The following is a 20,354-nucleotide window of genomic DNA, read 5'->3' on the forward strand; positions in this document are numbered from 1 at the left end:
TTTGTAATCTGTAGACTTACTACCTGGGAGGTGTCTTGAGATGTAAAATCCCATCCTTTGGGTTGTGGGTTTTTGTTTTCTCCAAATAAATCCAATCTTTCAAGTTCATTTTAATGCTGAAGTTCTTTTGACTTGCACTCTACACTCCCAGAGCTGTTTCTTGGAGACCTCCCCATTTACAGCCTGCTCATCTTTCCCCCATTATCTGAAGTTCTCATTCATCATTGGATTGAGGGTGGGCTCACAAGCAAAATCTACTTCATTGCAGCCTTCACTTAGGAGGCCCAAAAGCTGGACTTTGCATCCCTGTTCCCTCTCCAGGACATGCCTGTAGTCCATTTCCTGTACTGTTTACTGTGGGATGTGGGCATATCCTTGGGACAGTTTCCTTTAGCCTCCCCCCCTCACCCCATTTAATCCATGAAGCCAAGTGCCTTTGTCCTCACTGTGCCAAGTTCCAGGTGGCAGGCTACTCTTGGTTACCAAGACTGAGGCCACTGCTCTGTGAATCACACCTCAGATTTGACAGGAATTTTCCAAGCTGCTAAGGACAGACTAGTCATTGTTGCAAGATAGGAAAGGGGTTAGGACAGTGGCAAAGAATTGCTGAGGTTACAAGGTGGTGGAGCACAGAAAGCCCAGGAAACCAGTCCAGTTTTGGGGGTGCAAGGGGAGGCAGGAGCAGTGACACTGGCTTTGCTGGCCACTTGGCAGCTGTTTTCCCAGTTTCTAGCAAGTCACTGTTCTCCAAAATTAGAGTTTCATTTTGAGCTGGGAAGTGAAAGCCTGTCAGTATGGCCTTAGGTGGGGAGGAAAAGGTGCCCCTGCTGCCCAGATGCCTGTGACTCCACCCCAAAAGGTATTTTTCAAGTTCGGCAATCTGCAATCTTTCCCCTGCTGGGAACACTGAAGCCGGGAAAGGAGGGTAAAAGTGGAAAAGCTTATGTTGTGATGCACAGAAAGGAGAGGAAGGAACGCTGGATTATGTCCCAAGAGGGTACTCTTAAAGTCAAGGGAAAGCCAGGCTGTGGTGTGGACCCTCCTCAAAGCCCAGCTGCAGGAATGGCTCTGGCCAGGTATGGCCACCCCCCTCTAAATCTTGAGCCACCAGAGATGGAGGCAGAGTGCAGATGGGGCTCTTCCCTGATAAGGGTCAACTTCAGGCTTGTTGGTTAGCATATGTCCTCCAAGCCAAAGTCTAGTTTTCTCTTAATAAAACCAAGCACTGTACTCTTAGATCCCAAAGCAGTGAGGGTCCCATGTTGTGCTAAGGGCGTCACCTCAAGTGCTACAAGAGCTGGCTGCATCTGGTTTCTCAGGAAGTGAGAGAGCTACACATCTGCTCCTGGGAAGCAGTATTTGTTAAATAAGCCTCGTTTCCCAGCAACCATTGTAGCCCCCAGGGCCACAGTGAAGGGTGACTTGCTTTCCCGCCTCCCCCCGAAAAGCTTAGAAGAGACTCTGCTGCTCCCCGCCCAGCTGCAGCTACAGCGACCTCCCAGTTGGACAATACAGGCTCTGTCCTTGGCCAGGAGATCCGCCTCTGGAGTCAGCTCTGCCCCTTCCCCCGCTCTTCCTGGTTCCCAGCACCTAAATCCTCCACTGAAGTTCTGACTCAGTGGTCTTCCAGCCAGGTCAGCCCCACACTCAAAAGTCCCCCTCCTATGGTCCCCTTCACCTCAAGATCCTGAGTGCACTCAGTCACAGGCATGGGATCACCCCAGACCATGGAAGAGGAGGCTCCGCCTTTGGTACCAAGATGGGCCTCCCTTTGCATAGTTAAGGTAAGAAAACCTGCATGGAGGGAGGTTGGAGGCTGAAACTGCTTCACCTTTATCAACAAGCAGCCTGGCTTTCTTCCCCTCCTTCCCATTCCCTCCTGCTGCTCTGAGCTGGTAAACCAGGATGCCTGGCTGGCCCCACAAGCCACCCGTTTTTATTCCACCCCCACCAAGCTACCTCCTGTAGCTCTCAACCTCTCTCACCAGCTTTCTTCCTGCAGACTCCTTCCCCTTGACCTCTACCTTGAGAGTAAACCTGAGCTGGGGGTTCAGCTATCCATCTTGTGAACTTAACCAGTTCCCCATCTTGTGACCCCCTTTCAATTCCTTGGAACCTCAGAAGTTTCTCTTATTGGCTGGCCAGGCAGGGCAGTGTTGCCAGCATGAGTATGAGGTTTAGCCCTCCCAACCTCTCTAGGATCCAATCAAGTTCCTTGTGTCTTTAGAGATTAGAACCTACCTCCATGGCTCGCATCCCAGACAAAGCCCCTAAGGAATGCTGGGAAGGGCAAAGTGTTAAAAGAACTAGCTTCAGGCTCTAAAGAAATGAACAAATTTTCATATCTCATGAATCTCAATTATATAATGAAATCTTGCCAAAATACACAATGATGTTCAGCCTTGCCCCTTCCCAGTAACCTCCAACCCCTGTCACTCTCCTGGGTCCTCACCTAACTCCTGTCCTGCCTCTACCAGTGCCTGCCTAGCCCTTCCCCCACCGTCCCCTTCCTTCAGGACCAGTGACTCCTGCTCTGACCTCTAAAACTGCCTAGTGGACATTAACTCTGCCAAGAGCCGGAAAAATCAAGACTTCCCAGGGCCCAGTGTGTCCACCCCCTCCCAAATGCCAGTCTCTGGGGGACCCAAACTGTTGCCAGGCCCTGCTTCACAGCTTCTTGCCTGCATTCAGATTGGAATCAGGTGCTCCAATCTCTGTAATCAGAACCAGACTTCCCAAACCTTGCCAAAGACAAAACAAGCTCGGAAAGTACTAGGGTTGAGAGATGGGACAGGAGGGCCCTAGAGACGAGTTGCTGGCTGCTTTGGGCAGGTACCAGGCATTGAACCCTTGGCACCGGCTTCTCAGAACCTCCCTCACCACCACCCCCTCCACCAATTTTCATCATGGAAACTCCAGTGAGAGGGTGATGAAGAAAGTTTTGGAAGTGCTCACTGCTAAAGAACGCTGGGGACCTGGGAATGGCAATAGGTTCAGAGCTTCTAGGAAGACATTCCCATCTCATCCCTACCCTCCACCTTCCTGCAGGGTGACACAACTCAAACCAGCGCCATGACCCATTAGCTCGATTTCAGAAGTTCCTATCCAGCACCAGATAAGAACAGTGCAAAAGAAAGAATGAGGTTTCACCACAGAAAGAACTTCGCTGGCAAGACTAGAACTTGAATGAAAGGAAAGGAAGACCTTAGAACCGTGGCCCAGCTCCTAACTAGGGCAATTGAGTGGGATGACTGGAGCTGCGGGGGGTGGAGGTGGGGGGGCTTGAACCTGCTGCGAGTCCTCAGTTCTGAGACCTTCGGGAAAAAGAGGCGGCAGAGAAATCTCCAGTGGGGCAGAAGACCAAGGAAGCGGTGTCCACCGACCAAGGACACCTTTAACACCAGGTGTTCTTCACCTGAGTCTGGCGCCCCCACCAGGTCGCGCCGCGGGTGGTCCTGACACAGGATCCCACAAGCGCTCCTGTGCAGGGGCGGCCTAAAAGCTGGGGCTTTCCGGGCTGTTCTCTGTACACTGATCGCTCGTCCCTTTGGGGACCACCTTTGCTTCTGCGTCTGTCTGACTTGCGCGTTTCTTTTCGCCTGTCTGCCGCTGGTCTGTGTCTTCTTCGACTGTCTGTCGCCCTCTCTGAGAGGCCCCATCCGATCCCGTATTCCCCAAATCTGTCCCCAACTCTGCGAGGCTCTTCCCGTTTGGCCTCTGCCAGTCGGTGCGCTCTGTTGAGTGTGGGTTCGCGGGAGAAGGAGAAGGTGGGGAGAGAGCGAGAAGGAGGCGGCCGGGGGCGGGGAGCGGGCGGAACGTGGGGATTGGAGCCCGGGAAGAAGGAGGGGAGCCGCGAGGGCGGGAGGAGGCGGCGGGCGCAGGGCGCGGCGGGGACGGGAGGGAGCCAGCCGAGCGCCCGCTCCCGCCGCCGCCTCCTCCGCGTCCCGCGGCGCGGCCGGCAGGGATGGGCTGGCCCGGGGGCGCCCCCTGCTGCTGCCCCGCCCCGCCGCGCCCCCGCCCCGCCGGGCGCCCCCCGCAGGTGAGTGGCCGCGCCACGCCAGGAGGGCGGTGGCTTCTGCGTCACGCCGCGCGGGCAGGGCTGGGGGCGGGCGCCAGGGGACGCGGGGCGCGGCAAGCGCCCCTGGGCTGGGGTCAGGGTCCATTCCTGGCGGGCCGCAAACGAGCTAAGGGCACTTGGAGGCCAGGAAGGTGACCAGGGGGCGGGGCACGACCGCGGTCCCACTCACTGGGGCCGCTGGGCGCACTTACACTCGAGAGTCCGCAGCAGCTGGCAGCAGCTGGCAGCAGCTGGCAGCAGTGCTCTGGCCCTGACCTGGCAGAGTGCAGGCGACCCTTTTTCCTCTACTTCCCATCTGGGACACTGAGGCAGAAAGGAGGCACGGATGAGGCTGACTCTATTCCCGGACCCACAAATCAGCCCCCTCTACTTCTGTTCTCAATCCCCCCCACCCCCAGATCCCTCAGGGCACACCCATGCACCCCGCCTCCCCTTCCCCTCTCCTCCCTCTCCTTCCCTGGGCCTCACCCCTCGTCCGTGGCCAGGCTCTCAGCCTCTCATCCAACCACAGCTATTTCCAGGAAGGGGGGTGGAGGGGTTTCTCCAAACAAATTCAAGACTTCGGAGTGAGAGGGGGCCCAGCTGGGGGAGAGGCTGACAAGCTCTGGAATGTTCCACGCAGGAGGAGGTTGAGGGTCCAAGGGGTCTGTCTGCTGATGCCTTCTCAGCCGGCCTCTCAGTGAGAAGCTACTTTTCCTCATCTTCCTTCAGACATGCTCCAGATGGTGGGAAGGGACTCAAGGCCACAGGGACCCTGACCACCTAATGCCAGACTTATTGTGCCCCACCCTCACTACTGTCAATGTGTGATGTACTGGCACCTCCTTGCTGGGCCTAGGTAGGCAGTGTCTGAGATTAGTGAGATCAGAGGATGTTTGGGACCTGTTCCGATAGGAGGGGACTTTGGGCCTCTCTGGAGGCAGCAGTAGGAAGTGGCTTGTTGGAGAGGTCCAGGTCTGGGCTGTGTGCTATGGAAGTAGAGGTATTGGGCAGTGCCCCATCACCCCTAAGCAGGGCTGGGTGCTGGACCAAGCCAGGCCCAGATGCCCACCTGGCCAGAGGCCTGGAATGTCCTGGGACACTGCCAGGGCTGGGGGGGGTGGCACTGGTCAGAGGGGAACGGTGTTGTTGCAGAGCCAGTGCTCCTCTCCAGTTACAGGCTGGGGCCCAGGCCTTGACACACAAATGCCACCTATTGGCCAAGGTACCCTGGACATAAGTTTCCTGGCCTAAAGAATTGGAGTTTCCAAAAGAAAAATAAAATAAAATAAATAAATAAACAAAAGAAGAAAAAAAACAAAAAAGAATTGGAGCTACCAGGGGCAGGCCTCAGACAGTGTCTAGCCTCTGAATTGTCCCCAAGTGGGCTCCCAGAATGCAGGATTAGACCAGCCTTCCTTCTGGATAGTCATGAGAGAGGAGGAAGGAAATTGAAGGGACCCTGTGGGAGTAGCCAGAGCTGGGGGAGTTGCCTGAGCACTGGGACATTCAGTAAATACCATGCAAGTGGGGAGGGCAATTTTACATTCTTTCAAGTGACAACTACAACCAACCCAAACAGCTGCTGTCTAGGGCTTGGAGCTGGGGACCCCAGGCTATTAACCCTTATACCTTAGGAAGATTACTCCCCCCTTTCCAAGGCCCCATCCACCTCCTTCCCTTGACTCCTGGGACAGGAAGTTGGCCATGTTCCCAGGAGGGAGGCAGGAGGCCCTGGAGGGGGGTGGAGTATGTGTGGGGAGGGGGCCTCCTGTCCAGTCCTCAGGCAGGGGGACAGCTGCTGAGGAAGGAGAGCAGATCCAGGCGCCATAAAGGTATACTCAGGCTTGGGGTTCCAGCCCTGGGAGTCTGGGTAGATAGTTGCAGGTGCAGGGTTAGGGGCAAAGCAAGGGACTTGGGTGAGAGTGCTGTGTCTGGAGCAGCTGAGAAAGACCTCACCTGCCTTGGACTGCAGCAGAATAGATCCCTCCTGAGGTCAGAGTGGTCTTTCTTCTGCCTGGAACTTGGCCTTGCAGGGTATATGAGGGAAGGCAGTGCATGTTCCTTTTCCTACCTTAAAACCAGTGAAACTGAGGCAAGAAGCTTGTCCTCATTTCCACTATCCCTCACCCTCAGAACACTGGATTCTGGGCTGTCCTGAACAGTAGTTTCCAGCTTTGCTCCCTCCCCTCGGAAAGTCCCAAGGGAGTGTGAGAGTTCCGGAGACTGGCTGGGACACAGTGTTCCCCACTGCCCCTTGAGCCCTGCCTGAGACCTGAATTCCCACCCCACCCTACCAGGGGCTTATCTCAAGGCTGGATGTCAGGACCACAGAGCCTGCAAATGACCACACAGGGTGGATCACTCCTGTGTGGCAGCTCCAAAGCAGGAGGTGGGGAGCAAAAGATCCTAGGCTGACACTCCCAGCAGGGTAGATCCTGGGAATCTGATCTCCTGGCCTCCCCCACATCCTCCCCCCCACCCCCCCACTTCCTGGAGCAACGACCTGCCCCCTTCCCGCCTGCACTTCCCTCCACTTCCAGGGCCAGGCTTCTCACACCAGCCAGACAGCCTACCCTCCGCCCAAGGGAAGCTGCTGCCTCCGCCAGGCTGCTTCCAGGAAGCCCCAGGCCAGGCCCCAGCATTGTTCAGGCCCTAGGGCCTGCAGCCCAGTCAGCCGGACACCATGAAGTCCAGCGGCCCCGTGGAGAGGCTGCTCAGAGCCCTAGGGAGGAGGGACAGCAGCCGGGCCACCAGCAGGGTAGGAGTGCCCACCAGCTGGGCAAGGGTGGTGGTAGGGTTGGAGGTATGGGGAGTGGGGGAGGGGCCAGGATTCAGGCCAGACCCTCTTCCCAGTTTCCTGTCTTCTGCCCCTCCTAGCTCTCTAGGATGGCCAGAGTGGCAGGGTGAGCAGCAGATGTTTGTTAGTGTGGATCCTGCTGTCTATGGCTCCTCTATTGCCCAGCTTGAAACTTGGTAATTTGTGGGGGTCCTGGACCCCCAAGCCTGAGCCCCAGGTATAGTGACCATGTGGGTCATTATCCTGGAGCACTGAGCTAAGAACTCAGTCCCCTCCCTGGTCTGGAGAGTCTGGGAGAGATGTGGTGGGAATGTGGCAAAGAAAGGCAGGGAGAGCCAGGTGCTGGTGGCTCACGCCTGTAATCCTAGCTACTCAGGAGGCAGAGATCAGGAGAATCATGTTCGAAGCCAGCCCAGGCAAATAGTTCACAAGAGTCTATCTTAAAAAACCCATCGCACAAAAAAAAGGGGGGGACTGGTGGAGTGGCTCAAGGTGCAGGTCCTGAGTTCAAATCCCAGTTCTGCAAAAAGAAAGGCAGGGAGGAGGCCAGGTCTCAGGAGTGATTTAAACCAGAGGTTTGATTTCCACTGGCATCATCCATACATGCTGTTAACGCCAAGTGCACTCAGGTGTCCTAGTGGGTCCCACTGTGGGTACAGACCAAAAGAGTTCCAGGGACAGTCAAGGGGCCCAAGGTGTTCGTGTATCCTCATCACCCTCTTTCCCCACTTCTAAAGAAACAGGTCAGGATGAGCTGAGATGATACTGTACGGGGTGGATCCAGGGAGGGGAGCAGGTAGGAGGAGCATGAATCCAGAGGAGAAAAATGGGTAAAACAGAGGTAGCATGGAGGCAAATTGTCCCCAGACACAGGATGGGAGGGATGGGTGTTGGAAATGGGCGTCTTCAGTGGGAGGGGATTGAGGTAGCCTGGGCAACAGGGGTCATCCCAGCCTCCAGCCTCACTGGTACCTCTGGGCTGGGCAGGGAGGGGCCAAAAAGAGCATCTGGTCTCTCAATTGATGCTTTAATCTAACTCCACAGTTTGTCAGGTAGTGGGAGCTCGCTACACTCAGAGGTAGTAGGACAGCTCCCCCCCACTGTCACTCCTCTGGCATTACTGCCCCCACCCCCGCCTCTTACACAACTGTGCCTGCCGCCTGCCTCAATGCACAAAGAGTAAACATGTTGTTCTGAGCATGGGGGAAGGCAGCATGTCAGCTGCCTGGAGCATGGGGACATCAGGAGCCACGGGAGCAGGGCTGGCTAAGGCCACTCCTGCCTGGCTCAGCATACTTGAATGTTGCGTGACTGATACTACGCACATGTCTGGATCCCCCTGCTCACTCTACACATGGGCCTCCATCTGGGCAAGGTCCCCACCCCACCAGAAGGAAAGTGCCAGCATTTGGGGTGGTATTGACAAGGGCATCACACAGCAGGGCCACATGAGGGGCCGGCCCAAGTGATCCCTTGGGGAGGAGCTGACCCAGTGAAGGTGACCCAAGGGGTCACATTCCAAGCACTGTAGAGGACAGGCTCCATGACAGCCCCAAAATAGCTGTGGCCAAGTATGTCCTAGAGATCAGGGGCTTAATGGCAATGGGAGAAGTGCTAAAGCAAGAACTCTGCCCAGCACTGAGGATGGACCAGCTAGGCACTCACTCCTCTGTCTGTCTGTCCCTCCACCTGCAGCCTAGGAGAGCCGAGCCACATAGCTTCCGGGAGAAGGTTTTCCGGAAGAAAGCTCCAGTGTGTGCAGTATGTAAGGTGATCATCGATGGGACTGGTGTCTCATGCAGAGGTGAGGTGCTCTGGCCTTGACTCAGCCCCTCCACCAGTGCCACCATGCTGCCCAGCTCCAGGAGTAGAAACTGGAGTGTGTGCACTACTCCCATGGGGCACCTGGGGAGCCAAGAGGCAGCCACCTCCCCTTCAGGCAGCCCTGGCTCCCCATGACATACATCCTACCACAACCCAGGAGACTCAGGACTCCCTGCCACCCTTCCATCCTGTCCTCTGACTGGGGTCTTCCCTCCCTCTTCCTCCTCACCACTAACTACCCCAGAACACAACCCTGGATCCCTGCTCTCTGGCCAGACAGTAGCACCCACTGCCATACTTTTTCCTTAGACCCTGCCCTGTTCACCAACCCTGAAAGCCTAACACAGTGGGAATCCTGGAGCCTCAGGGTCAGCTTCCAGGGCCTGGGGAGATGGGGAACAGCGTCTTTCACTGCACCCATAGGCCCCAGCTAACCCCCTCTCCTCCCTTCTCCTCTTTAGTCTGCAAGGTGGCCACGCACAGAAAATGTGAAGCAAAGGTGGGTATCCCAATTCTACCCGATGGGGGCAGAGTTCCTTTCTCCTCCCCAGATGGGCTTCTCCAGCCACACTGGCATCTACCTCCCACCTCTTCCCCTGACATCACTGGGGAGCCCCTCCTGGGTGGCAGGGGGTTCTGTGCTGGGCCCTTTAAGAACCACCCTACTCCACCCCTGGAGGGCTGGCCCAGGCGGGTGGACAGTGAGACAGCGTTTGTCTTGGTGCTGTGCCCAGGCTGCAGCTGGCAAGAGGATGGGGGTGGGGGAGAGGAGGAGAAAGAGGAGGAGGAAGGGTGGGGTGGGTGGGGAGGGACCAGTATTTCAGAGACTGGGCAGCGGATGGGCTGTGCCTTCCCTCTGGGGAAGGGTCCTCAGGATGCCTGGGTGGGTCTTGTCCTAGGCCCTGGAAAGACTGGGCCTTTCCAGATGCAGGTTGTAGATAGCATCCAGGTCCACTGGGGACCTAAGACAGCCCCATCTCTGAGGAGGTTTCCTGGTCCTCCGAAGTACAGGGGGGTGGTCCCAGGGCCTCCTAGCTGGCTAGAAGAACAGTGTGCCCAGGGGCGGGGTCTCCTGGTGAAAGGGGCCAGTGTCTGCCCCTGGCCATGGCCTGCCTGCCTGACTCTATATATAACTCCTGTCCTGCTGCTGGATGAATGGGGGTCTGTCTGGGCAGGGGGCTGAGAGCCAAAAGCAACAAGTGGGGGGCCCGAAGGGTGGGGGACTCAGAGGCCAGAAGTGAGGCTCCCTTAAATAGAGGAACCTCAGCTGGAGCCTGCGCCCATGGACTGACAGCCCCTCCACCTTCTTGCTGAGCCTGAGGGGTCGTCCCATCCTCAAGACAGGGGAACCCATTTCACCAGGAGCTCAGCCTCTTATTCAGATCTCCTTCCAGGTGACTTCACCCTGTCAGGCCTTGCCCCCTGCGGAGCTGGTGAGTGTGCTCTAGGATGGGATTGGGAAGGCAAAGAACCTGACTGGATGTCCAGAGGTCTGGCAGCCTTGGAGAGGGTCCCTGGGAGATGACCTAGAAAGGAGGGCTGTAGTTTGTAGTCATCCTGACCACAAGAAAAAAATGTCTGAGCCCTCTGCTGTTCTGGTCCTCTCTGGACTGCTGGAAATTGGGCTTCTCTCCCCTCGCCCAAGGGTGGACACTGACCTGCCCTCCCACTCCCTCCAGGCCCAGCCTGGTCCTTGCCCCAGCCCTAACCACTCCCATTTCCCACCCCCCCATCTCCCTCTAGCGGCGAAACACGGCCCCAGTGAGACGCATAGAGCATCTGGTAAGGTGATGAAGAGGGGGGACCAGGGGAAGGGGGTTCTGAGAGTAAGTACCTAGGATTCCTGACCTCTGAACTGGGAAGCCTGAACTGGGGGCACCCAAGAGACGTCCAGACAGTTTCTCATCCGACAGGGATCCACAAAGTCTCTGAACCATTCAAAGCAGCGCAGTACTCTGCCAAGGTGAGTGAAGGCACTGGGGGGGGGGGGGGGTGATCCCACGTGACCTCTCTCCAGCGGCCCCACACCTCAGCCCGTGGCAGTGTGCCCAACAAAGCCCCCAGGACAGTCCTCTGCCTCAAGCGGTACTCTCCCTCCAGAACCACCCATCCTCAGGACCCGGCAGATCTCACCTGCTCGGCAGGTGATGGGAAGTACCCTCATCCTGGTGTCCCGCCCCTCCGTTCCCTATCAGCTTTGCCCCCTCTCCAGGAGCTTCAGCCTGGACCCACTCATGGAGCGCCGCTGGGACTTGGACCTCACATACGTGACAGAGCGCATCTTGGCCGCCTCTTTCCCCGCGCGGCCAGATGAGCAGCGACACCGGGGCCACCTGCGCGAGCTGGCCCACGTGCTGCAATCCAAGCACCGGGACAAGTACCTGGTGAGGGACGGGACTGGCCGGATTCAACCAATGAGAGGGCTGGGAGGTGCAGATGGGCGAGGCTGCTCACTGACGTCGATCGCTGAGGCGAGGCCGCCAGGGGGCAGCACCAGCGCACGAGGGCGGAGACGCGGAGGGACCGCGGCGCTGGCGAGCGCAGCCAGTGGAAACTGCTGGGACGCAGCTCGCAGGGCCCTGCTTTAGCAACCTCCTTGTTTTAGAGCAGAACTCTTAATAAGGATCCACCTCCAGCGCGCCTCGCCGCCCGAGGTCGCTTACACCCAAGGTTCCCTCTCCCTTTATTTCAGCTCTTCAATCTTTCAGAGAAAAGACATGATCTGACCCGCCTGAACCCCAAGGTAGGAAGGAAATGGCCTGCCCCACCCATTAAACCAGACTAACCTTGCCCAGAAGACCTCGTCCTCCTGGTCATTAATAGTAAGAATTGGGGGCAAAAAGTTAGCGAGACCACATCTCAGTCAACTAGCATGGTGGTGCAATTCTGTGATCCCAGCTACTTGAGAGGCCGTAGGATTGCCAGCTGAGGCTGGCACAGGGTAGAAGACCCTACTTGAAAAAAAAATAATAATAAGGCAAAAAGAGGGCTGGGGAACGTGGTTCAAGTGGTAGAGCGCCTGCTTACCAAGCTGGATGTCCTGATTTCAAACCCCAGTACCTCAAAAAAAAAGGAAGTAATTAGCATCTACCTTCTTCAGCACTCACCCGCCCAGCATGCTACTGGAGACCTATGGGTGCAGCAGGTATCAGCCCACTGTACATCTGAACAAAGTGCCAAGGTTGTTGTGGGCATCCAGCAGGCCCTCAACCTTTCTCCAGGCCCCTATATCCTGTCCCTCCCCCCATCTCTTTGCTTATGGCCTCCCCTGCAGTTGCACCCTGGCACTTCCACAGGTCCAGGACTTCGGCTGGCCTGAGCTTCATGCCCCTCCTCTGGACAAACTGTGCTCCATCTGCAAAGCCATGGAGACATGGCTCAGTGCTGACCCTCAGCATGTGGTCGTATTGTACTGCAAGGTGGGCTGGGACCTTGGGGTCACAGAGCTGTGGCATCCTCAGCCTGGGGCCAGCAGCAGGCCTTCCATTGATGTCTCTCTGTCTTTCAGGGAAGCAAGGGCAAGCTCGGGGTCATCGTCTCTGCCTATATGCACTACAGCAAGATCTCAGCAGGGTGAGGCCCCCCGCACTGGCCCTTCCTCAGCTGGCCCTGTATGAGTCCCCCTGCCACTGTTCAGAGAGCGCCTCACTGTAAACTTGACATTTTCACCTCCTTTTAGCACTTGTACTTCACCAGTCTGCAGCAGATGTTCTGTGTTAGTTTCCTAGGGCTGCCAGAACAAAATGCCAGAGATTGAATGGCTTAAAATAACAGAATTTTATTGTCTCACAGTTCTAGAGGTTAGAAATCTGAAATCAAAGTGTCAGCAGGGCCTTGCTCTATGACTCCAGGCAGAATCCTTCCTTTCCTCTTTCTAGCTTCTGGTGGTGGCTGACAATCCTTGGTGTCCAATCCTTGGCTTGAAGCAACATCACTCCAACCTCTGCCTCCGTCGTCACATGGTGTTCTCTCTGTGCCTGTGTTTCTGTGTCTCCTCTTCTCTTAATAAGGACCAGTCAAATTGGATTAAGGGCCTACCTTACTCCTGCATGACCTCATCTTAATCTAACTAATTACATCTGCAACAACTCTTTTTCCAAATAAGATCACATTCTGAGGTACATACTTTGGGGGAGACACAATTTAAGCCATAACATTGACTGCCCCATTTTACAGATAAGGAAAGTTAAGTTTAGGGAACAATTGCCTGAGAGCCAACAACTAGGAAAGAGACTTCTGGGGTGCTTCTAGTTCTCTTTACCACCAGTCTGAGAGGATCTCATCTCTCCTCCTTTTATGGAGCTTAGGCATAGGAGGCTAGGAGTCTGGCCCCTAATCCCTCCTACTGGCCCTGCTCTCCCCAGGGCAGACCAGGCGCTGGCAACTCTCACCATGAGAAAATTCTGCGAGGACAAGGTGGCTACAGAACTGCAGCCCTCCCAGCGCCGGTGAGCAGCCTGGTGGGGATGGGCCAGGTTCTGTCATTTGTGCAACCTACCTAAATTTGGCTACTCATGTGCCAGGGTGCTGTGCGAAGTGCTGAGAATTCTGAGCAAACAAGGTCTGGCTCTCATGGAGCTTACATGCTAGTGGAGTAGAAGGCAAGAAGTCCATGAATAAATAGGCTAGCTCATTTTGGGTGATGATACATCCCATGAAGAAAATAAAGCTAAGGCTTGTGATAAAGAGACTTGCAGGACAGGCAGGGTCTGCCTCTATAACATGAAGTAAAGATCTTGAAAAACAACTTTCTAGGCAGAGGGAACAACAGGTACAAAACCTTGGAGGCAGCAAGAGAGACAGGTTAGACGCAAGGAAGAACTTTCTGGGATGCTGAAAGGTGAGAGGGAAGTGCTGAGGCAGGCCTTCCAAGGTTGGGTAGAGAGTACATAGTCAAATGATCTAGAGGAAGGGGCTGATGTTCTCCTTGGCACTCCCCCATCAGATACATCAGCTATTTCAGCGGGCTGCTGTCAGGCTCCATCAGAATGAACAGCAGCCCTCTCTTCCTGCACTATGTGCTTGTGCCCATGCTGCCAGCCTTCGAACCCGGCACAAGTGAGTTTAACCTCAGAGCTTTTCCATGGGGACAGCCACCTCTCACCCCTCCGACTCAGCACCCCTTATGTGCCTTCTCCTCCACCCCTCCAGGCTTCCAACCCTTCCTCAAAATCTACCAGTCCATGCAGCTCGTCTACACATCTGGAGTCTAGTGAGTGTGCTGTTCCCAGGCTCCTGACCCCCTCCATGGCTGACCCCAATCTCCCTCCAGCCTATGCATAGGTGCCACTGACTCACTCTGTTCTGCTGTTTCAGTCACATCGCAGGCTCTGGGCCCCAGCAGCTTTGCATAAACCTGGAGCCAGCCCTCCTCCTCAAAGGTGACGTCATGGTAAGGGGGTCCTAGCAACAAGGATAGTTCTGGGGATGGGGCAGATTCCTGCCAGCTGCACAGTCATCCGACAAGTCATCATTTGAAGAAAGATTGGAGGGTTAAAAAGGGAATTCCCCAGAGGATCACCTTGCGGTTGAGGCAGGGCAGGAGCTGTGGCCTGGCAGTCCCCAGGGTAGAGACAAACTGGACCTGAAGCCCTGACCCCCTGCCTCCCACCCTTCCCAGGTAACCTGCTATCATAAAGGTGGCCAGGGGACAGACCGGACCCTCGTGTTCAGAGTCCAATTCCATACGTGCACCATCCATGGACCACAGCTCACCTTCCCCAAGGACCAGCTGGACGAGGCCTGGGCTGGTGAGTCAGAAGCCAGTGTGGTAGCAGGCAGGCAGACAAGAGTGTGGGGATTTGGGGCCTTGGTCTCACCACTCACTCCCCACAGATGAGAGGTTCCCATTCCAAGCCTCAGTGGAGTTTGTCTTCTCCTCCAGCCCCGAGAAGATCAAAGGTAAGATTGGGGCTGGGTGGGGGCTATAGGCTGTTTGTCTCCTGCTTCTACACACCCCAGTGGCTTCCTACAGGCAACACCCCACGGAATGACCCTTCGGTCTCTGTGGACTACAACACCACAGAGCCTGCTGTGCGCTGGGACTCCTATGAGAACTTCAACCAGCACCATGAGGACAGTGTGGATGGTGGGTGGGGCAGCGGGGCTGGCAGGAGGTTCAGGTTTGTGGTGGGGAGGGGGAAAGAAGCATATTCCTTCAGCCTGAAGCAGATCCCCTCCCAAGAGACAGTCAGCTGCAGTCTCATTAACTCTTCTCTTCCCTACTCAGGCTCTTTGGCCCATACTCGGGGCCCCCTGGATGGCAGTCCTTATGCCCAGGTGCAGCGGGCCCCCCGCCAGGCCCCACCAGCACCCTCTCCAGAGCCACCCCCACCCCCCATCCTCTCTGTCAGCAGTGACTCCGGCCATTCATCCACACTGACCACAGAGCCAGCTGCTGAGTCCCCAGGCCGCCCACCTCCAACTGCTGCTGAACGGCAGGAGCTAGACCGCCTCCTAGGAGGCTGTGGGGTGGCCAGTGGGGGTCGGGGAGCTGGGCGTGAGACAGCCATCCTAGATGATGAAGAGCAGCCTCTTGTGGGCAGAGGCCCCCACCTTGGAATGTACCCAGGCCACAGGACTGGCCTCAGCCGCCACTGTTCCTGCCGCCAGGGCTACCGGGAACCCTACGGGGTCCCCAATGGAGGCTATTACCGGCCAGAGGGAACCCTGGACAGGCGACAGCTTCCCTACGGAGGCTTTGAGGGCCCCTCCCAGGGCTATGCTGAGGCCTCTATGGAGAAGAGGCGCCTCTGCCGATCGCTATCCGAAGGACCCTACCCCTATGCACCTGAGCTGGGGAAAGCAGCCAATGGGGACTTTGGCTATCGCCCTGCAGGCTACCGGGAGGTAGTGATCTTGGAGGACCCAGGGGTGCCTGCCTTGTGCTCATGCCCAGCCTGTGAGGAGAAGCTGGCACTGCCCACAGCAGCCCTGTATGGACTACGGCTGGAGAGGGAGGCTGGAGAAGGGTGGGCCAGCGAGGCTAACAAGCCCCTCCTGCACCCAGTGCGGCCTGGGCACACACTGCCTCTGCTAGTGCCTGCCTGTGGGCATCACCATGCCCGAATGCCTGACTACAACTGCCTGAAGCCTCCCAAGGTGGGGGAGGAAGGGCGTGAGGGCTGTTCCTTTGCCATGTGCCCAGAAGGCAGGTATGGGCATCCAGGCTACCCTCCTTTGGTGACCTACGGCTATGGAGGAGCCGTTCCCAGTTACTGCCCAGCATATGGCCGGGCACCTCACAGCTGTGGATCTCCAGGTGAGGGCAGAGGGTATCCCAGCCCTGGTGCCCACTCACCACAGGCTGGCTCCATTTCCCCGGGCAGCCCACCCTACCCACCACCCAGGAAGCTAAGCTATGAGATCCCTGCAGAGGAGGGAAGGGAAAAGTACCTGCTCCCTGGGCACCTGGCCTCAGCAGGACCCTTGGCACCTGCAGGTGAGGGGCACTGGAATGGGTGTGCTCAGGGAAGAGGAGGGTTCTGAAGGCTTTGCACAGGGTGAGAAGGAACTCAGCCAGATCGAAGAGCTAGTTCTTGCTCACAGTTCCTCTCCTCTTCACTGCAGAGTCGCCTGAACCAGTGTCCTGGAGGGAGGTCCCCAGTGGGCATAGCACACTGCCTCAGTCTCCCCGAGATGCCCAGTGCAGTGCCTCTTCAGAGTTATCAGGTCCCTCCACACCTCTGCACACCAGCAGCCCAGTCCAGGGCAAGGAAAGGTATTCAAAGGGCCAGGCTGCTCGGGCACGTCCTTGTCCAAGCATGCAGTGCTGCAGTGTGGGGAGCTCAAAGCAGAGCTCTCTGACCATCTGCCCTTCCACCCTGCAGCACCCGACGGCAGGACACCAGGTCCCCCACCTTGGCACCCACTCAGAGACTGAGTCCTGGAGAGGCTTTCCCCTCTGTTTCTCAGGGAGACACAGACAAGGTTCCTGAGGTGCCAACAAGAAGTAGAACTGAGCCTCCAGGCCCTAGTTCCTTTTCCCCCGCTTCCTCTCCCAGCTCCCCCAATGACTGGCTTCAGGAAAGGAGCCCAGGGAACCATTCAGACCGTGCCAGTCCTCGGGGCCCTGTGCCCACCACTCTGCCTGGCCTCCGCCATGCCCCCTGGCAAGGCCCTCGAGGTCCCCCAGACAGCCCAGATGGGTCCCCCCTTACCCCTGTGCCTACCCAGATGCCGTGGCTTGTGGCCAACCCAGAGCCACCCCAGAGCTCACCCACACCTGCCTTCCCCCTGGCCGCATCCTATGACACAAATGGCCCCACTCAGCCTCCGCTTCCTGAGAAACGCCACTTGCTAGGGCCTGGGCAACAGTCAGGACCCTGGGGCCTAGAGCAGGGATCACCACCAGCCAGAGGCACCAGTCACCATGTCACCTTCGCACCTCTACTCCCAGATAACACCACCCAAACCCCAGGTATAAGGGCTTTAGGGGAGGATGGGGCGACCTTGAGAGAACCCATTCTTCCACAGAGAGCAACTGGGGAGTAGGAAGCCCTGGAGTCTGAACTCAGTCTTTCCTTGTCCTAGAACTCCCTATACAAGAGAGCCAAAGCAATGTCAAGTTTGTCCAGGATACATCCAAGTTCTGGTATAAGCCACACCTGTCCCGTGACCAAGGTGAGAAGCCAACACCTCCATGCCACCCCACCCTCCAGGGCTTCTGTCTTGGCTTTAAGACCCATTCTAGTTAAGGCCCTTGGCTCTTCCTGGCGCATTTGCCCTTGTCTGAGCATCTCACCAGCAGGTGATTCTGGGCTTCAGGCCCAAGGTTAGATTCAACACTGTCAAAAGCTCCTGTGAACTCTAAATTTCTGTTCCTAGACAGCTGCCACCCCAACAGCTGTCAGGGCGATAGGCCTGGGGGCTCATTAGCAGAGGAGCAGGACTGCATGGAGCTCAGTCAGCTACTGTGCAAACTTCTTGCCAACCTCTACCTACCATCCTGTAGCCATTGCCCTGCTGAAGGACAAGGACCCTGGGGCCTTCCTGATCAGGGACAGTCATTCATTCCAAGGAGCCTATGGGCTGGCCCTCAAGGTGGCTACGCCCCCACCCAGTGCCCAGCCCTGGAAAGGTACAGAAAGCCCAAGCCTGAGGGAGGTGGGATTGGAGTGGGGAGAAGGTGCAGATGCAGGAATACAGGGGTGGGCTGGGGAGGCACAACATGGAGGGGAGAGGCAGAAAAGCACTCCTGCTGCTCAGGAAAGAATACCATCAGGGGAGAAGCTGGGAGCCTGGAATCTGGTAAAGCCTTACTTTCCTACCCCCCTTCACAGGGGACCCCTTGGAACAGCTGGTCCGCCATTTCCTCATTGAGACTGGCCCCAAAGGGGTGAAGATCAAGGGCTGTCCCAGTGAACCCTACTTTGGTGAGAAGCAGGAGCCCAGGGAAGGCTCCGCTGGGTTGGTTTTAAGGAGAGGCCAAGAGATTTCAGAAGGGTGGAAGGGAAAGCCACGGGGTTATCTATGGATACCTCAGTACTTTTCTCATCTACTTCCCTACAGGCAGCCTGTCTGCCCTGGTCTCCCAACATTCCATCTCCCCCATCTCCCTGCCCTGCTGCCTCCGCATTCCAAGTAAAGGTGGGTTACCTGTCCTCCCCATCTCTCCCCACCCTTGCAGCCAGAGGCAGAATCCAGAGGTCCTGGCTCCCAGCCTTCCCTTGGGACTGTAGAGGGAAATCTCCAGCTCCTCCAGAATGCTTCTCCCTTCTGACTTCCCCTGTCATTTCTCTCAGATCCTCTGGAAGAGACCCCAGAGGCTCCAGTGCCCACCAACATGAGCACAGCAGCAGACCTCCTACGTCAAGGCGCTGGTAGTGACCTCTCCCTTCCCTCCCTCTCCCTGGGCACCAAAGGGACATCACAGCTACAGGGCAGGAGAAAGGCCTGGAGGTGGTAGGCCCTAGCAGACGCACTTAATCCATGAAGGCAGGAGACCCATATTTGCAGTGTGTGTGGAAGAGGGGCCTCAGCCTAGGTTCTCAAGTCTTATGAACAGAAGTCGTGGGTGAGAGAGAAAGACCATTAGAACGAAGATTCCCAGGTGCTTCCTAATGTCCCTGGTTCTGTAGATATGGTAGAGTCATAGGGGCTGCCTTTCTAACACACTGCCTATGTGATACTAGTGCATTTTGACAGCACTGGCTAGGGAAAGTGCAAGGGCTAGTGAGATGGAAGACTAGGGAGCAAAAGAAGATCTAGGTGCTGGGAGAGCCATCTCCCTTCCTGACCCACTTCCTGCCCTTCCCCCAGCCTGCAGTGTGCTCTACCTGACCTCAGTGGAGACAGAGTCACTGACTGGCCCGCAAGCTGTGGCCAAGGCTAGCTCTGCAGCTCTGAGCTGCAGCCCCCGCCCAACACCAGCTGTGGTCCACTTCAAAGTCTCTGCCCAGGGCATCACACTGACAGACAACCAAAGAAAGTAAGTCTGTGCACCTACCACTGGGGAACCCCACATAAGGACAAGCCCAGATATCTGAGTGTGACTTTCCTTCCCCACCCGTCTCCTCACAGGCTTTTTTTTCGCCGCCATTACCCAGTGAGCAGCATCACCTTCTCCAGCACTGACCCTCAGGACCGCAGGTGACCCTCCCTCCACATCCTCCCCCAGCCTGTGGTCCTGCCAGGCCCAGCCCCAGCTGCCTTTTAGTACCTGTCCCTTGGGCTTCACTATGTCATGGTTTGTTTTTTTTCAGATGGACTAATCCAGATGGGACCACCTCCAAGTAAGCCTTCCTCATGAGCCCAACACCCCCGCCCCCAGGACAGGGCACCTCCATGCTCCCCAACCCTAGCATGGGGCAGCCCACCCTGCACACCAACATTCCCCTGTGGAATGTTGCAAATGTTCCTTCCTGTCTTGGCTTTGTCACCATAGGATCTTTGGTTTCGTGGCCAAGAAGCCGGGAAGCCCCTGGGAGAATGTGTGTCACCTCTTTGCAGAGCTTGACCCAGATCAACCTGCAGGCGCCATTGTCACCTTCATCACCAAAGTTCTACTGGGCCAGAGAAAATGAAGGAAGGCCACAAGCTCCAAGCCCACATCAACACTGCCCCTCCCAGCACACCACAGCCCTCACTGCCCTGATCTGGACCCAAGGGCCCCAGGAGCCGGCACTCCCCCCACTACCACCGAGGAAGGGGAAGTAAACACCGGCCTGCGCCGCTGCTCTTACCCTGCCCCCAGCCTGCTAAGCTAAGTTGATGGGCCCATGAGATGACCTTGCATGTTGAGCAGATGGCAGACGGTGTGAGGGGTGAGGAGGCACTAGCAGTTGAACCCTGGAGGGGATAAGGACAGCTCCATCTGCAGGGGAATATCGGCCCTGGAAGGGAATCAGTCCTGCCAACTCCACCAGGCTGCAGGTCCCAGCATGGCAGGGAAAGTGGGGAGAGGCATGGGGAGTAAGTCACTCCCTTCTCTGCCTCTTCTCTGAACAGAGATCAGAGTGGGATCACATGAATAGGGGAAAAAAAGAGAGAGTCTATTTTTGTCTAAATAATAAAGAATTTCTATAAACTTTCAAGGAGATGATACCTTATTTACAAGAACATCAAAGTCTCATGTCTCCCAGAGGCATTCCTATACTTCCTGGGGGCATCCCAAGCCTATGGAATGTATGTAATTCCCCTCCCTGTCCTAACAGTGGTCCATATCTGCCCTGG

General features: G+C 56.5%; 1 protein-coding gene across 11 annotated transcripts; it reads left to right on the plus strand.

Moving 5' to 3' along the window:
• The first annotated feature begins 1,534 nt into the window (after window positions 1-1,534).
• Window positions 1,535-20,215, plus strand: Tns2 (tensin 2). Of its 11 annotated transcripts, XM_074083446.1 has the most exons (30): window positions 6,577-6,818; window positions 8,553-8,661; window positions 9,143-9,180; window positions 10,076-10,114; window positions 10,425-10,463; window positions 10,580-10,644; window positions 10,894-11,065; window positions 11,374-11,424; window positions 11,978-12,100; window positions 12,190-12,254; window positions 13,046-13,129; window positions 13,627-13,739; window positions 13,833-13,893; window positions 13,998-14,073; window positions 14,302-14,431; window positions 14,517-14,582; window positions 14,656-14,769; window positions 14,911-16,122; window positions 16,251-16,401; window positions 16,511-16,619; window positions 16,857-17,100; window positions 17,214-17,303; window positions 17,635-17,760; window positions 17,963-18,055; window positions 18,192-18,269; window positions 18,425-18,502; window positions 18,942-19,110; window positions 19,203-19,271; window positions 19,385-19,414; window positions 19,567-20,215. In XM_074083446.1, exons 1-30 carry the CDS (start codon window positions 6,744-6,746, stop codon window positions 19,703-19,705), a joined length of 4,008 nt encoding a protein of 1,335 aa, XP_073939547.1. In that variant the 5' UTR covers window positions 6,577-6,743; the 3' UTR covers window positions 19,706-20,215. The 11 variants fall into 11 exon arrangements, with proteins under 11 accessions (XP_073939545.1, XP_073939549.1, XP_073939544.1 ...); XM_074083444.1 differs by lacking the exon at window positions 6,577-6,818 and adding an exon at window positions 1,535-1,784 and having other exon boundaries at window positions 16,511-17,100; XM_074083443.1 differs by lacking the exon at window positions 6,577-6,818 and adding an exon at window positions 3,950-4,039 and having other exon boundaries at window positions 16,511-17,100.
• Window positions 20,216-20,354: the final 139 nt, after the last annotated feature.

Source organism: Castor canadensis, chromosome 8 (assembly GCF_047511655.1).
Source record: "Castor canadensis chromosome 8, mCasCan1.hap1v2, whole genome shotgun sequence".
NCBI classification, from domain to species: Eukaryota; Metazoa; Chordata; class Mammalia; order Rodentia; family Castoridae; genus Castor; species Castor canadensis.

Excerpts from the sequence above, each read along its gene's own strand:
- Tns2 (XM_074083444.1), top strand. The coding sequence starts at position 1,710 with ATGGGATCACCCCAGACCATGGAAGAGGAGGCTCCGCCTTTGGTACCA. Across the intron at positions 8,662-9,142 it reads GACTGGTGTCTCATGCAGAG|TCTGCAAGGTGGCCACGCAC; the intron begins GTGAGGTGCTCT and ends TCTCCTCTTTAG. Across the intron at positions 14,583-14,655 it reads CAGCCCCGAGAAGATCAAAG|GCAACACCCCACGGAATGAC; the intron begins GTAAGATTGGGG and ends GGCTTCCTACAG.